General features: G+C 37.3%; 1 protein-coding gene across 1 annotated transcript; it reads right to left on the bottom strand.

Moving 5' to 3' along the window:
* Window positions 1-9,448: 9,448 nt before the first annotated feature.
* Window positions 9,449-14,895, bottom strand: LOC111193922 (uncharacterized). Its single transcript, XM_022676387.2, has 2 exons — window positions 14,844-14,895; window positions 9,449-11,175 (listed from the first exon to the last, which is right to left on the bottom strand). Exon 2 carries the CDS (start codon window positions 11,165-11,167, stop codon window positions 10,139-10,141), a length of 1,029 nt encoding a protein of 342 aa, XP_022532108.2. The 5' UTR covers window positions 11,168-11,175; window positions 14,844-14,895; the 3' UTR covers window positions 9,449-10,138.
* Between the last annotated feature and the right edge of the window lie 2,255 nt (window positions 14,896-17,150).

The following is a 17,150-nucleotide window of genomic DNA, read 5'->3' as shown; positions in this document are numbered from 1 at the left end:
CCCTGACTGCCAGGATGGTCTGTACTTCTGGGGCACAAAGAACAACATTTATGTGCTTAAGCCAAAGGACAAGTGGGGGCTGCAGTTCTACAAAACCGGTGATCTTAATAAGGATAAGGATATAAACACATTTTCAGTTCACTCTGATGTACTAAACTTTCTTCCTGGAGGATTAGCTGTGACACATGGTCCAGCATTTGCGAAATGGGAGCTCATTAAGACCATACACTCTAAAAAACAGAGGTACGATATGAGTACTTTTTTGTACTCGAAGGTACATTCTTTATAATTGTACCCTCAAAGGTACAATATTGGTCTTTACAGGGTCAGATTTGTGCCCTCTGAAGTACAAAGTCATTTCTAACAGCAATAAGTACAAATTTGTACCATTTAACCAGCCAAAAGGTACATTCAGTATTCTGCATCACTGTACTAATGAACAGTATATATTTAAATTGCACATTTTTTATTTGAAAGCCAGACAATTTTGTATCATCAAGTTTTTGAGCCATTTTTAGTTGATGACAATGTTTATAATCTTTATAATCTTTACTGGCACAAAAACCATGGGTACAAAAAAGTACTTTCACTGAAAGGTACTTTTTTGAACCTTAATATAAGGTACAGCCCCAGCGACAAGCTTTGTACTCTTTTAAGTACAAATCTGTACTTATATTTCTTAGAGTGTAGCCAATGGTTCTGATACTCCCATGTGTTGGGAAAAGAGGATAACCCGGAAAGTGGGCTACACCAAGTTTAAGTCATCACGTATAGAACGCAACTGGAAAGGTTCAGTAAGTGAAACATATCAGACAGGAACACTAATAGAAAAAATTGCGAAATTTCAGTTTGCATTGACTGCAGAATACGGTGGGGCACATATAAACACAGAAAATGAAAGTTGGGAAGAAGCGACGGAGGTGGAAGAAAAAGTGAACCTGACTGTGGAGTCCAACAAGAGAATTTGTGTGTGGCAGTACAAGCTCGGCTTTGGCAAAGAAGATGTCCTCTTCTGCCATGATTTAGTGATAAACAATGGTCCAAATCCTCCTACCTACGTCCCTCTCGGTGATAAATTCAAAATAAATCGTTTTATTGTCAGAGTAGTGCCTCAGAGTAGCGGGAATCAGAAAATAGAAAATGAAGAATTATAACTTTATAACTTAAACTGTACATACATTACTATGCTGTTTACATGTAGGGCACATTAATATATCAACTATGAATTTGCAGATGTTTATATTGCGGTTTATGTAATTAGGTAATTGCATAATATGTGACTCCAAAAGCATGAGACAAGCACGAGACTGTAAGTAAGTAAAGTGCAGGGTGTGGAGTGATTTTGTAAGGGGTGGAGATGTTATATGTTTATGGGTTATTTCAAGCATTTAGGGGAACCAAGCAAAATTGACCCTACCAACAACCCTGGACCAGAGCAAAAAAAAAAAAGCCTACTACCATAACAACCAAATTTAAAAGAAAGTACAAATTGCTTAGTAACTATAAAGGAGGGCCTCATATTCAAAAATCTGTCCAGTGACAAATATGTGACCATTTTATAACAATGTTAGAAAAATGCTGCAACTGTTTAAAATTCATTATTACTATTGACTACCAGGCAGGTAGCTAACATAATCATTACCCATATATTTTGCTGTTAGCCTGCTGCTAAATTACATTTGTACACAACACATAGACCTAATTTATCCAATGTAAATTATCACTGTTTTGTTTTTCTTCCTCTTTCTTTCCTTTCTATTCTGGCTTTCTGATGGATTACTATGCTAATGAAGTTTTTTATATGTTGCTGACTGAAGGAATCACAGACCTGACTGGCTACTGTCAGCAACTAGTGGGAGGGGCCCCGGTCACAGAATTTAAAGTGGCGCTCACACAGTTTGTCATTGCATTCAATTTGTAACCAGTTGGTTTTACTGGGGACCCAGGCCAGCTCGAGGCCTTATGCAATTGATTAGTTTGCTTGCCTTGTTGCAGTGGGTCTGCTTTTTAGTAAAACAGTTTGAAATTGTTGGACTTTGGACAGATAAACTGCTTCTGACAGTTCGGCAGCTTTATTTCCCTGACGAAGAAGCTGTCTTGGAACTGTTCTGCTCTTCATGCTTTTGTTCTCCAGCCTCTCAGAAGGTATTCTCAGCAGCGAGGTACAGGCAGTGGTTTGGGCTTGTGAAGACCTTTCCTCTAGGCTTCCACAGGCAGTAGATGGTATATAAATCTAGTTGGCTTATGAGCTGAACCTTTGTGTTGTGCTGGGCTGTGTGCACCACCCTCTGCAGGGATTTCTGCTTAAGAGACAGTTCCCATACCAGGTGGTGATGCAGCTGGTCTAGAGACTCTTCACAGTGAAGGAGTAGAAAGTCATCTTAGGACATAACGGCTGTAAGAGAAATTGAAACGTTAGGCATGTTTGAGATACAGCTTTGCCTTGCTGGTGAGTGAGAACAACCGGGTGCAGTTGGGTAGTGTAGGTTGAGAGAAGTGAAGTCTTTTCTCTCTCTCTCCTCTGAAACCACTTGAATAGAAGATCACCTCATCTTTGGTCATGTGTTGTATGGTTAAGCAGAATTAGGCATAAAAACATAATGTATAGATTATTCTAAAAGGATTTGCCCCACCTAGACAGGGATATATAGATGGTTGTAAGGAGAGTGTGCTCTCATCCTTCTATCCTTTTTTTTGTGTTTTTTAAACTGCATGTCTTAACAATTTTATGTATGTTTTTGGCCTTACTCTTTTTAAATAAACTTATTTCTTATTACAATGACAACTCATGTTGTAATTTCCATCGCATCTCAGTGTCCAGGTTCCACCATGAGACGCTGCTGTGGTTTTCTTACCACAAGTGTTTTGTGTTCTGTTCATGTAAGTTCTTCACTGATGTAAAAACCAAGGAATATAAAGCTGATGACCTTCTCCTCAGTGGGGGCAATCTCTCCTGCTTCCTGAAGTCCACTATCAGCTCTATGGTCTTGTTGAAGTTTAGATTTTTTTTCCTGACGTTTTATGTCGGATCAGCCCTAACATAGAATAAAAACAATTATCCAATAGCATAACCTCTTCTCACACAAAATGGTTATCAGACAAGGTTTCTCTGCTAGCTGATTATATATATATATTCACTTCTTATCCTGATGTTTCAGTGTGACAAAATCAGCTCAGGCCAGGCTATTTCCAGGTTTTCCTTTAAGTAGGAGACTACAGCTTTTCATCTGATGTGTATTTGTCCTGGTCCAAAATAATAAAAAGTTCTTCAAAATCACACTGAAACATCAGTGAGATATTTCTTTTGGTGCAAAATGGCTCGGTATGCCATATTGCCAATTCATTTTCCAGTATAAAATCAGCTTGGGCAAGGCTAATTCTAGGTTTTCCTTAAAGTAGGATTCATGTTGTAAGGAAAACTGGAGAAAATAAGTGATGGAACATTGTGTATATAAGATTACATTTAATAACTTATTGTACATTTACAATGTTAGTAAACAGCTGTACTGCTTTCCTTCATTAAATCTGTTTCAGTATTACTCTATGAGGAGTTGTACAGCCTATTTTGGTGAAACATGAAAAGGGCATTTTGCTGCATATTTGATTGAACTTTGGTCCAATTTGCCATACCCATGAATTTTCCCACTCATTTGAGTCATTTTTCATGAAAAAACAGATTCACAAATGGTCAAAATTTACACCAAAACGACATACCGCGTCTTTACGTATTTTGGCGATTTAATTGCATATCTGCATAAAATTGGGTCCAAATTACCATGCCCAGGCATTTTCCCACTAATTTTTCATGGTAAAAATAAACACTACCCACACCCAAAACCTCCCGCACCTAAAAAAAAGCTACCCGCACCTAAAAACCTAAAGACTACCTGCACCTAAAAATGTGCCATCAACTTTTATAGCTATTTTATACATGCATGTGGGTCTGTATCTATGAACAAGTCTCATTTTCTGTCCACATTTATTCACAACTGAGTTAATGTAAAGCTAAAGTTAAATCAACGCTGAAATGTGTTTTGATTTTGAAAGAATCAACATTGATATCTCAAGGTTATTTCAGCGTCTTTCTCTTCAACATTTTAAAACCTGTATATTAAATTCCATACAGTGTTTCTGTAGGAAAGGTTATATAGAATTAAAACTTTACTTTCTAGTTTGTTGTTTTTAGTTTATTGTTATTTTGAACACATATATTTAGATATTTGGTCACTAATATTTAGACACACAGTACCAGTTAAAAGTTTGGACACATTCTCATTAATATTTCTTCTATTTGTATTATCTACTATGTTGTATATTGAGAATAAATACTATTTTAACTTAAAAACAATGAAAGCACCAATATGCAATTATGTAGTAGACAAAAAACATGTTTGGCCTTCACAAACACCTGACAAAAATACAACTCAGTGGTTTGGGACGAGTTGGAGCGCAGAGTGAAGTGTTTTTACAAGTGTTCAGAACCTCTAGAAACTCGTTTAAGACAACCGGTGAACCATTCCATGTTATAACTCATGAAAATGACTAAGAGAATGCCAGAATGCTAGGAGTGGACAAAGTTGGCATCAAAGCAAAAGGTGGTCCTTTGGACAAAATACTTTGACTTGTTTAACACTTTTTTTATTTACTTCATATGTTAACATTCAGTCATAGTTTTGAGGTCTTCAGTATAATCTACAATGTAGAAAACCATAAAAATAAAGATTATTTTAACATTAATTCTACACCCCACATAATTTTAAACAGCTGGGATCATTTTAGCTAGATTCTAAAGATATCAGACAAGTGTCCATGGCAAGTTTAAAGCACATCTATGGTGGAGTAGTTGTTGGTGGGGATGCACTGAAATAAAAATAATACTGAATAGCGAAGATGTTTTTTTTTCTTTATGTTGCAAATTTCACCACTGCATAAGTTAAATAAACCTTAATGTATTTTGCTTTGCTCATCAAGGAAAAAAGCAATTACAATACTACAAGATACCTTTTTTCCACCAAGAAAGTGCTGGGGCCGGAGCCGGTCACTCATTATGTACGTGAATGTGGGTGTGTTCCACAAACCGGAAACAGAAGTCGGGGGACGTTTCGAACACCCCGCCCTTTGGCCGCTCAGGTCACAGGTTTGCTCGTTCCAGACCAGCAGATTGTGGTGTCAGAACTGAGAACCTGTGATCTTGTGGTAGAAAAGCAAAGAACTGTTCGGGAACTTGGCCCCTGGCACCATACCGGTGAAAAAGTGCCTATACAGAAAACCTGCTCTCATCTGTGAAGAGAACAGGATGCCAATGGTGGAACTGCCAGTTCTACTGTTCTCTAGCAAATGTTAATCAAGCTGCACTGTGCTGGGGTGTGAGTACAGGTCTCACTGGACTTCAGGTTTTTATGCCACCCTCATGGGGAATGTTTCTGACAGTTTGACAGGGAAAATCCATCAGTCATCAAAGAACTAAAGCGTTTTCTAAAGTGTTTTTCCTGGAGAGAGTGACAAACAGTACTCATGAATGTGCCATACTGGAGGAGATGGACTGCCTGTGCAGCCTCAAAGATACCACATCATGCTACCAGTAGTGATGAGGACACAATAGATAGATACGGTAGATAGATAAGTAGAGAGTATTTATCTTTGGCCACCCCTCCAAAACAATTCCCTTTTAGGGGTTCTTGCGTTCGCCCTTCTGGTGTACCTATTGTCAATTTCATCTGTACCAAAGCAGGTCAACTTGATTCATAATCGCTTATGCTTCTTAACTGTGCAAATGAATGTCCATGAAGTTTAATTGGCTTTGTGTAATACTGTGATGATTTTTTCCAGCAGTGTATTTTGGAGGGAGAAGAACCAAGATTCATCATTACTAATCTCACAAGCAGATTTTAAACATTTGATGAAGGTTTATTTTGCCTTAAACTGTTAAATCAAGGATTTCCATATTTTTCACTGCCAGGAAAACAGCCCTAGAGCACCAATGCTCACCACCATGCTTAGCAGTTGGCACATTGACTCACCTTTACTCTAGCCTTTGTGAGAAAACAACTCAACAATATTTATTATTTTTCCTGTTGAATACTTTTTTCTCTATGTGTTTGTTTGTTGCATTGTTTTCTTTTTTGGCTGCTGATGTAAAATGGATAAATATTCTGATGCATGTTCATTTGCTTTTAGCATTCTGTAGACAAGCATTCAACATCTCATTTCCAGGCCACCTCGCCCATTGGCATAGATATATTTATAAGCGTCTTTGCTATTTAAATGACGCAGGCACCAGGGGTGAAAATATAGATTATTGGTGGGTGTCAGAAATTGTCGTTCACAGATGCTTTTCATCAAACCTGGGTGAGCTTGAGCTATTTTGCATAGAAAAATGGGCTAAATCTCAGTCTAGGTGCACAAAGCAGGTAAAGATATACCCCAAAAGACCTCCAGCTGCAATTGCAGCGAAAAGTGGCTCTACTAGGTATTGATATAGAGAGGCTAAATACTTTTGCACGTTATTATTGAAAATTTTATTTAAACATGTATAATTTTCATTCCACTTCATAATTATGTGCCTTTTTGTGTTGGTCGATCACTTATAATCTTAAAAAATGCAGTTGAGGTTGTCATTTGACCAAATATGAAAAAGTGCAAAGGGTATAAATACTTTTGCAAGCCACTGTAACAGTAAAGGTTTTGTGACTGGCCTCATTTGCAGCTCTGTTTTTGTTTTGCTGAATGATTTTGAATAAGAAATTACAGTATTTAAGACTCACAGTTTGTCACTTCCATATGAGTTTAACATACTAGGAGCAGCTATAAAAGCCTTATGTATAGCCAAGCTAATCATTTTTGGTCTATAAAATGTTCAGTCTCAGGCTTGGAGTGTTTAATGTTGGGATAGTGGTATTGAGGTTATACTAAAAGAAAATCCTGTAAAATCCTAATAGGGAGCTTTTTTTCTAGATTTTCTTTTAGAATTTCCCCTCATATCCATCCATCCATCCATCCATCCATCCATCCATCCATCCAACCTTTCATCCATCCGTCCATTCATCCAGAGAAAGTCGAGTCTGGGATGTCAGACTTTAGTGTTGAGCCTTTCTAAGAAATGCTGACAAAGTGTGGTGCCTACCTGAGGACTGCAGTGAAAAGCATGCTGCATAGTGGATGATTAGTTTATGGGTAAACGGAGGGTCACAGGTAACTTCATGAATAAACTGTTTGGTCTAAGATTTTTTCATCTTTCTTGTCCCACTGATAATGTTGCTGATATGATCAACAGACAGCCACAGCAACATTATTTGTTAGATGCACTGTAAAAAATTAAAAATGCTGAAATTTTAAGGCAACTTACTGCACAAGATTTTTTAGTTTTGAGGCAAACTCAAACTTTAAAGTTTTGAAGAAAACCACCACCAGTTGTGCCAACTAAAAACCTTTAGTTCAGATAAATATTAAGTCTCACCAACTTTCACTTTATGTTTTCAGTTAGCCTAATTTAAGTTCTAGATGCTGTTGGAGCGTCCGACGGAACGACTAGCATGTTAGAATTTTTTGTATTTTATCGCCTAGTTTGACATGCTCCGCGACGTGCTCCCTGACTCTGACCAATAGGAAGACAGAGCGTTCTGTGGCGCACAGATGTAAACACGGCAAAAGAAGGCAGGACGGTGCTCCTGCAGTTCTCTGGATCAGAGAAACAGAAGAATAATCTAATAATCATCTAATAATCTACTTCATCCATGAAATATTCTGTTTACATTCACTGAAACCTAAGTAGCTACATCTTTACCATACCTTAAGTTCTCTCTGGAGTACAAAAAGCATGTAATGTCCATTTAGGTCACCCAGGAACGAGCCCACAGTCGCTTTTCCGCTTTTTTACTCTTATTTTTTCAGCACAAAAGCGCTTTCATCACGCAAAGGGCTTCTGTAGGCGTGATCGTCAGATTTTATGCTTCTCCCCCGCGATGACCTACGAACTCACGCGAGGACGCGGACGATGATTGGTCGGTGACTAACGTGTAGTGTTGCCAGTCCCCCGAGAACGACGCAAAACGAAAACGCTCCCACAAATAAATAAGCCCAGTGATTCGAAAATACGCATTATTACCCACATGATCAGCCGCCAATATCAGGGTAAGACTTGTTATTATTAAAATAAAAAGCATTAGTGTTTATATTTTCTAGTTAATATGGGGTATTTTAAGCTGAATATAAGGTGGAATCTTGTAATTCCGCAGGTCTCACAGATGGGCCGCGCCGAAGTAAGTTAAACAAAACCTTTAATTCTTAAAAAAAAACATTTTCTTTCAGTCAAACGAGGGCTGGACTTTAATCTACACAGATTTCTTTCCTAAAACATTTATTTGGTTGAGTAAAGCGCTTCTGTTTATTTACAGTAAGCTTAGATTTCCACAATTTTGACTGAAATGGCCGATAATGCAGAGCTTACAGTGCAGCTAAAAGCAGAGCAGTAATGGAACTATTTTAACTTGCGGAGTGTTGTTAACCAAACCAATCGCATTTTCTCATCCTGTTTAACTCAAAATCTTTCAATAAACAGTGATAATGGAACTGTGGTATACAGTGGCGCAAAAAGGGGGTATGCAGCCTATGCGACGCATAGGGGCGCTGCACTAGAGGGGGCACCAAATCAAAGCCCCAAATAAATTTCCTCTGTGGAGAAACAGCCAATCAGCCTACGACCACATCACAGCAGTGCCAATATGACACGTTATAGCTTTTTTTTTAACAAATTAAAATTTTACTTTACTTATACATCTGCTGCCATGTTTAAACTGCATTCATTCTCTCTCTTTTTTGATATAACAAGCCTTTTATGTCCATCATAGTTGTTTAATTACATACAAGCACTGTGTAAAAATACATTTCTCAAGATTTACTCTGAATAAAGACATCATTACAAATACAGAAGAATGTTGAACTTTAGTATATTTCACTAAATTTTCCTTGATGTAGAGGGTGTTGCCATGTGCAAAGCGCTGCCTGGTTAAATAATTACATTATATTTTATCAAAGTTATTTAATTTTTATTATTAATAATAAATATAATAACAAGTATATTATATAGTATAGGCATATTATTCTGATAATAGTATTTTAAGATATAAATGTATCAGGTTGGGCTCAATGTTCCCAAAATGGCCTTTAACTGTTTATAAATAAAATTATTAAACATTTCAAACTACCCTGTGTTTTTCTTTATTATGTTCAAATGTATAACACTAATGCAAGATTTCCTGCTGTGTTATTATGGGAGTTTAACATTAAGCAAAAAATTAAATGAAACGTAACCAATAAAAATTCATTAATTTTCTTATCCGCTTCTTCCTGGTCAGAGTCGCTCCAAATGTAATCAGTGTAAAACCAGTGGGATGTATGTGTGTAAAGTAATGATTTACTCAGTTCAGGACAATGTATTTTGTAATGACATTTTTTTTTCATAATGTGATTTATTATATAGAAATATACAACATTTTATGAGTTATCTGAATGGATTATTTGAATAAGTTCACACTTGTTTAAAGCTAAATTACATTTTCATTACAGAAATGTAAGAATATATAAAGGATTTTACTGAGTTTGTTCTTGTAATGTTTTAATATCAGTTAAGAGTCTTTTAGTTCCTGTCGTCCGAGTTTTTCCTGATTGTTGTTGCGGAGGGATTCACGGCTTGGCTTGCAGCAAAACTTGTTTAATGTCTATTTACAAAGGTTCCATGATGTTTAAGTCAGAGGAGAGTCAGGCCGTTTCAAAATTTTAAGGTATGTTTTGGATCATAATCCGGTTGTAAAAGTCAAGCTTTTAACATCAGGTTTCTGCAAAATTTTCTTTAATCTTCTCAAATCTCATTTTGACCTCCTGAACTGCCGTTTCTTTTTTTCATTTCACGCTGTGTAAGTCATTACAGCCTTCACACTGATTACTTTAGTTTTCCAATCTTTATGTAGTTACATCATGTTCACAAAGTTTGAAGAGAATTACAAAAGATTTTATTCTGCTGAGAGTTCCAAATTTCATCTGGTAAAATACCTCAGACTTCTTGACTTCTTTACTTTACTTGTTTATATCAAGTTTTGAGACCTTGTCGAAAAATTTGCACATCCAAAGTATTGGTTACCAGCTACATCTTGGACGGTGGGAGAGGAACTTCAGTAGGGGGATTAGGATCATCTTTAAACTTTAAGTCACGGCAGAAGAGGACATCTTTTTGGCCAAAGCCGAGCTTGTACTGCCAAAAGTACACCTTCTCATTGGGTTGCATAGTCAGGGTCACTTTTTCTTCCATCTCAGTCGCTTCTTCCCAGTTTTCATTTTCTGTTCTGACATGTGCTCCACCGTATTCTGCAGTCAGTGAGAACTGGTATTTGGAAATTCCTTCAGTCAGAACCCCCGCCTGATATGTGGTGGTCATTGATACTTTCCAGTTGTGCTCTATGCTTGATGACTTGGATTTGGTGTAGCCCACTTTCCGGGTTATCCTCTGTTCCCAAGTTACCGGAGTTTTAGAATCATTGGTAATGGTCTTAATGAGGTCCCATTTCCCAAATGCTGGGCCTTGCGTTTCAGCCAGTCCTCCAGGAAGAAAGTTCAGCACATCAGGGTGAAAGGAGTATGTGTTTGCATAAGTATCTTCCTTAAGATCAGCAGTTTTGTGGTACTGGACCCCCCACTCACCTTTTGGCTTGGCTAAATAAAAGTATTTCGATGTGCCCCAGTAGTACAGGCCGTCCCTGCAGTTGGGATGCAGTTTGTATTCGGCTCCATAACTATATGTTGTCAAATCAGTCGTTTGGCGAAACACACCTTTGCGCTGAAAGATTATGTAGAAATAGCCATAAGAACACAGATAGTGGTCGCCGCCTCTGCAGTTTGGGTGGAGGTCATAGACTTCCGTACCAATATCCTTGCTTATATCAGACAAGTAGCGGTAAGTGTTGCCTTTAATGATGTACCAATATTTGGTGTCAGCAAAGTAGTGGTCTCCACCTTGGCAGGAGGGATGTATGCTGTAAACTGTGAGGCTTTCTCCTCGGTGGAAATTTGTCGAGTACATATAACATCCAAGATCAGCGTGAATTATGTAGTAGTTTTCATATCCTCCACAGAAATCAACACCTTTAGCTTGGCTCTTTGAGACAATGCCCGGCATCTTTTTGTCTAAAAAAAGTAAATAAACAGAATATCTGTTAATAACGCAACAGGCTATATGCATGTCTCTTTCTGATTAACATTCAGATTTTGTACAGCAGTGGATAATGGAATGGCAGTGTGTCATTGATATTTAAGGAATCAGTGAAAAGTCTGACAGTAGATCAGGATCTTTGTGATTAGGATAAAGGTTAGGCCAAATTCAGACACCATATTAAAACAAGCTCGGGAGAATATGTTGACTCAAAAGACTGTTGTGCTGAAAATCAATCATGCCATAATCAGAATCACTGGGATCACTGTTTTGTTGGTGTAGGAAGAGAGGACACACTATGGTCCCTCTTTTAGAGTTCTATAGAAGAGCCATCAACCGTGCACTGTGCAGCTTGTTTAAGGGTGTGTCAGTGTGCTTTTTTTAATGTTACAATGGAAAAAGTACACCTTGCTCGGCTTGAACGGCTCACAAGGCATGTACTAATTCCCTTAAATAATTATGGGTGTGTTTTGGGCGTAACGTCAAATAAACCAATCAGCGTATCACTTTCCATTCTCTTTAAAAGAAATAGTTTGTCTCTTTCTGATTGCTGATGACTTTAACATTAAACGAGCATTCAGTAAGAAATGAGAGCAAGCGTGTGAAATGGCTACAGCAGCCCCGCCCATCCCTCCACAGATGCGAAGCTCACTTGGGTTGCCAAGTTGAGGAGGCTGAATCTACACAATCCTGTGCAAGATGAGTTCAGTAAATTCTACCATGGCAAGCAACTACGAGTCATACTCTGTACATTTCTCAGCTAATGAATATGTTTGGAGTGTTTTTATTGTTTGCACATTATAAACCAACTCATGTGAACTTTATCCATAGTTAGCTAACCTAGCTCTATGCACTGCTAGCTGCATTAGCCTAAGCCAATCCTGATATACAGGGAAAATCCCACAGCTTCAAAAATACACGCTCTAGAGGAGTTACTACTTTACAGGACCTAGTAATATACTGCTTAGTTTAGCAGATAACATATACATCTATACATTGGCGTAGGAACCGGGGGGGATGGGTGGGACATGTCCCACCCAATATTAGAAACAGGTGGATATGTCCCCCCCAAAAATGAAATAGTTTCGCTCAGCTCAGTCGTACTGTTAATGAAGAGACCGACCGCTAAGCGCTGGGAAACCAATCACGGTGCGTTTCAGGGAGAAAGTCCCGCCTTTCAGAATAAACAGCCAATCAGCTCGCTGGTCTTGCGAGAAGAGTTAGCCAGAGCCAGCGTGCTGGTGGAGGAGAAGCCCCTCCCCCTCGCTGTGAGATTTAGAAGCGGTGTCCAGCATCAGCTGGTGTTGAAGTAAATCTGGATATACGGCGATTTTTCTAAGAGGTAACGGAGCTAACCATGTGACCTGTGTTGAGATTATTTCTGATAGCTGGTTAAAAAGACTCCTCTCCAAATCAAAACACACAGATTAAACCCACCGTGTGATAATAAACTGCAGCTGTGTTAGTCAGTTAGCTTAACTTTGGAATTAGCTAGACAGGGAGTCAAGGCTTAAAAAAAACATAAATGTTATGTTCAGCTTGCCCTGATATGCCTGATCAGCTAATCACTATTTCATTTTCAAATTGTGTTTATTCATTTAGGATTGCAGGACTTACTGTAAGCTATAGTAAACTAAAAAAATAGTTAGCTAGAAGCCAGATGTAGTGGATAGCCAGAATTTAGTACAATACTTTATGTTGGTAGTTTAAAGCAGTTTATTAACCCTGATCTCTGCCCTAAAATTGTGTGTTTTCCACCAGATCCAACTGATTAGCTAATAAACAGTCCTTTACTGAGTTTACCTGTTAAAACCCCTTAGCCCCCTATTGAGCATAAATCATTATGTATGTCAGCAGTGTATTAGACACATCATACCTCCACTTACTTGATTAAGTGACTTTAAAGCAGAGTAGGCAGTGGGGATATGCAGTAGAATGTGTAGGAACAGGGTTGAGAAACACTGCTCTAACCTGACTTCTGTTTATTTGTAGTTCACAGTAAGACTAAATCCTGAGTAAATAGAGGGATTCCAGGCGAATCCAAATGTTTTTTTCTTTAGTCTAATATTTATATTAACTTCTGTCAAAAATCTCTATGAAACGTAAAGTTACATTATTTTTTCAAAAAAGGACACCATCATAAGAAGTGCTTTCAGTAGAAACAATTAAAAGCGCAGATGATAACTGATCAGTTTTTGTCATATATGTATATAATTGAGACATTTCACGCATATTTGTTTAAATGTAATTTGGAGTAACATGGCGGTTGTAAAGTCACCTTTACTTGGATGTAACTAATAATAAACAGAGTACAGAAAAAAGGGATTATTTGTGATTAAAAGTAATTCCTTAAATGTTGTTCTAAGAAACTATGTGGGCTTTGGTGCATATAAGCAAATGTGTCCCCCCCAATATCAAACCCGCTCCTACGCCCTTGCATCTATATTTGAGTATCTTACTGTTTTATCTTGTTGCAGCCTGATCTAGATCTCAGTTATGATATGTCCTCACTGCTGTCAAGTGAAACCAGTGAAGACTGGGCATATGTGCTGCTGACAGAGCTGCCAGCATGATTCCTTAATATCTGATTATACATCCTGATCATTTTATTATTTACTACTGAAAATATAATGGTACTTTAACTGTGGAAAGAGGTTCCTGTTGTTCCCATGATGGCATTTTAGGAATGTTGGGATCTCTTTACTTATCTTGTGTTCTGATCTTAGGCTAAAACAGACCTAATCTGATCACAGGTTCAATTCTAGGTTGTAGGACCCAACAAACCCAGCCCCACCAACCAATAAAATCATTTAGATTTAAATCATAGGCAAAACTTAGACAGATGTGTTCATTGTATTAGATTTTTTTTCAGGAGATAAGAAGATAAAACTGTTGGGAACATTTTAACATATTTTTACCAAACATTACTCCCATAGCTGCATTCTACATCATTTGGACTAATGTAAAAAAAGCTAGAGGTGGAAAGCTAATCAAAACAATGGATTTTTTAGGGCAGCTGCTCACACTTATCGTTTATTTTTACCTTATTCTTTTACTTAAAACTGAACTTGCTTTTTGCTTTTGAAAAAAAGCCAATAACTATTATCTATTTTCTAAGATTTGAATAGTTTTTGCTTATCATAGATTTTAATGTTTAATTCTGTTTAAAAAATAGCAAAAACAACTTTTTGCTTTCACTTTTAGTTGTGCTGGACTTGTTTAAATGGTGAGTCTCAGAGTCTGGTCACGTTGGCAGTTGTTCCTCTCATAAATGATTTTCTGGAAAGTGGAATGGTGGATCAAATCACTTACCAAATATACTGTATCTGCATCTTTACAGGCTTCCTCCAATGTCCTCTCTATCCATGCTCTACTTGTCTCTTTACCTCATTCTAATTTGACACATTATGAAGTAGTAATAAATATAGAAATGTTCTTAATGTTTTCTCACAACAAAACGGAATTCAATTTATATTAATTCCAGTTTTTAATTGATGTTTAAAAGACTTTTTTCAGTTTTATGATTTAGTTAAATTACCTCCATCATTTAATATGGTTCAAATTAAGATCAAATGTTTTTTTAAAAATCATACAAATTGCAAAGGTCGTTGTCTTTTTCAATGCAGAACAAAAATATACTTACAGTTAAGCTGTGCTGCAAAGTTGAGTGTGTTTGAAGTAAAGGATTTCTTCCCCTGCTGGAAGCAGTGAATGATGTTCAGTGATACATGAGTAAATATACTGTACAACTCCGCCTACTGTGGGTGATGCCAACCAATGGCATGATAAAAACACTATAAGTCCAGACCTGTTCCATGCCCTGCGGGCAGCAACAACAACACTTCTGAAGACTTTATGATAAAACAAATGTTTGTTTCAGGAAAGGCAAGTGTTCTACAAGAGTCGGGACAGTGAAATATCAGTAAATCATCACTGTTCAATGAAAAACATGTATCTCCAAAACAGCAACTTTTCAGGAGAGAGAAAAACCCTACAAAACTTTTAATGAAAATCAATGTAAAAAGAGTTTGTGTGTGACAAAAATAGGGATAATTGTTTTTCATTGGACAGCGACGATATATAGACTGGTGCTATGTTAACTAGAGCTGGGAGGTTAATCAAAGTGATTTGTTTTATGTGAATAACAGTTTTAAGGTGATTTTCAAAATTTGATATTTAGGATTGTACGTCTTTATCTATAGAAGCTGCTGAAGTGAATCTCAGTAGTTAGACATTTGCTTCTGTCAGAAGTCTGTAAAGAACTCTTATGTGACAGTGATGTTCATATTTTGGCCTTTTCCTTAGGTAAAATATAAGGAGGTTATTTCTGTACCTTTATCGATATAAAAGCTGATGGCTATTCTTAAAAGCTAAGATAAGTAAGATAAGTAGCTAAATTAAATGTTTGGTGTTATTTTAAGTTTTATTGTGCGTTCACTGTTTTCACACACTTGAACCTAAATGTAAAGAAAGATAATAACAGCTTTTTTTTAATGAAATTGTGATTGAGACTAAAGAATATAAATATTAAAATATTCCCCAGCCCTGGCTTTAATGCACGCAATTAATCTGGAAACTGTACATTTTTATTATTATTTTTTTTTTATCTAATTTTTATCCCATTTTCTCCCCAATTTTACACAGCCAATTACTGAACCCACTCATTAGGACTCCCCCTATCACTAGTGAAACCCCAACAATACCAGGAGGGTGAAGACTAACACAAGCTTCCTCCGATACATGTGAAGTCAGCCACCGCTTCTTTTTGAACTGCTGGTGATGCAGCATTGCTTCGCATTATGGCACGCTTGGAGAACAGCGCAGGGACAGATACATCAGATACATCAGCTCACAGACGCCTTGTGCTGAATGACATCTCCCCACATTTGCAGTGATGTGGGGAGAGAGCGCCATCTACCCACCCAGAGAGAGCAAGACCAGTTCTGCTCTCTATCGGGGCTCCAGCAGCTGATGGAAAGCTACATTAACGGGATTCGAACTGGAGATATTCTGATCATAGTGGCAGCCCTTAGCCTGCTGGACCACTCAGAGCCCTGAAACTGTACATTAATATATTTTTTTACATTAATAAGCTTGGCCCCAATGCCATGCTTTAATTCCCTCTTTGTACAGAGCCTGATAAAAAAAATAAACATGGTAGTGCTTCTGTGGGGATTTATTTTTTTTATTAAGTTTTAAAAAGAAATGTAATTATTAACAAAAATATATTAATTCTATTATATCTAACAATTTTTAAAAGTTAAGTTTCATTTTGCGTGACAGTTCATGCAGCTCATTACAAATGCTGTTTTAGTACACATTGCCAACTGAACACTGCACAAACCTGCTGGTTCACCTGCTTTCTTTCTGCTTCTTTGTCTGACTGCATTCTGTGGAAAGTGTACGCGTTTTGTAAGACTGTTACATGATTATAAGATACTGCTGCAGAGACGCAATCTCATCTGCACAGAATCTAGCTGGTGTCTCCTTCCTCCTCTCTGTCAGCTGGGTAAAGCACCCCTGATTACTCCAGCCACTGAGAGGACAGCAGAACTGTCCCATAAGAGTAAGCAATCATTGCACAATCTATTATAGTATTACACTGAATTCAAACAGTGTTGACCCCAATAATTGATTTATCCAATCAATGCCCGAAATAAATACATCCAATTAATTTGTTGAATTAATTTGTTGAATTCCAACATTGTTCACAATAAATGAATCCAATTTCTATCAGCTCTAAATACAGTTGCAAGAAAAATTATGTAAACCCTTTGGGATTACTTAGATTTCTGCATAAATTGGTCATTAAATGTGTTCTTCATCTTCATCTTCATTAGAATTTCAGATGCAAGGAAGTTGTTTTGTGTGGTATTAGTTTAAGCAGACTGTGTTTGTCTATTTAACAATAGACACTATAACCACTATAAATGAATTGAATCCATGCCAA

The sequence above is a fragment of the Astyanax mexicanus genome, chromosome 17 (genome assembly GCF_023375975.1).
Source record: "Astyanax mexicanus isolate ESR-SI-001 chromosome 17, AstMex3_surface, whole genome shotgun sequence".
NCBI classification, from domain to species: domain Eukaryota; kingdom Metazoa; phylum Chordata; class Actinopteri; order Characiformes; family Acestrorhamphidae; genus Astyanax; species Astyanax mexicanus.
Note: the sequence above shows the minus strand (reverse complement) of the source record. Positions and strands in the feature narration are given on the sequence as shown.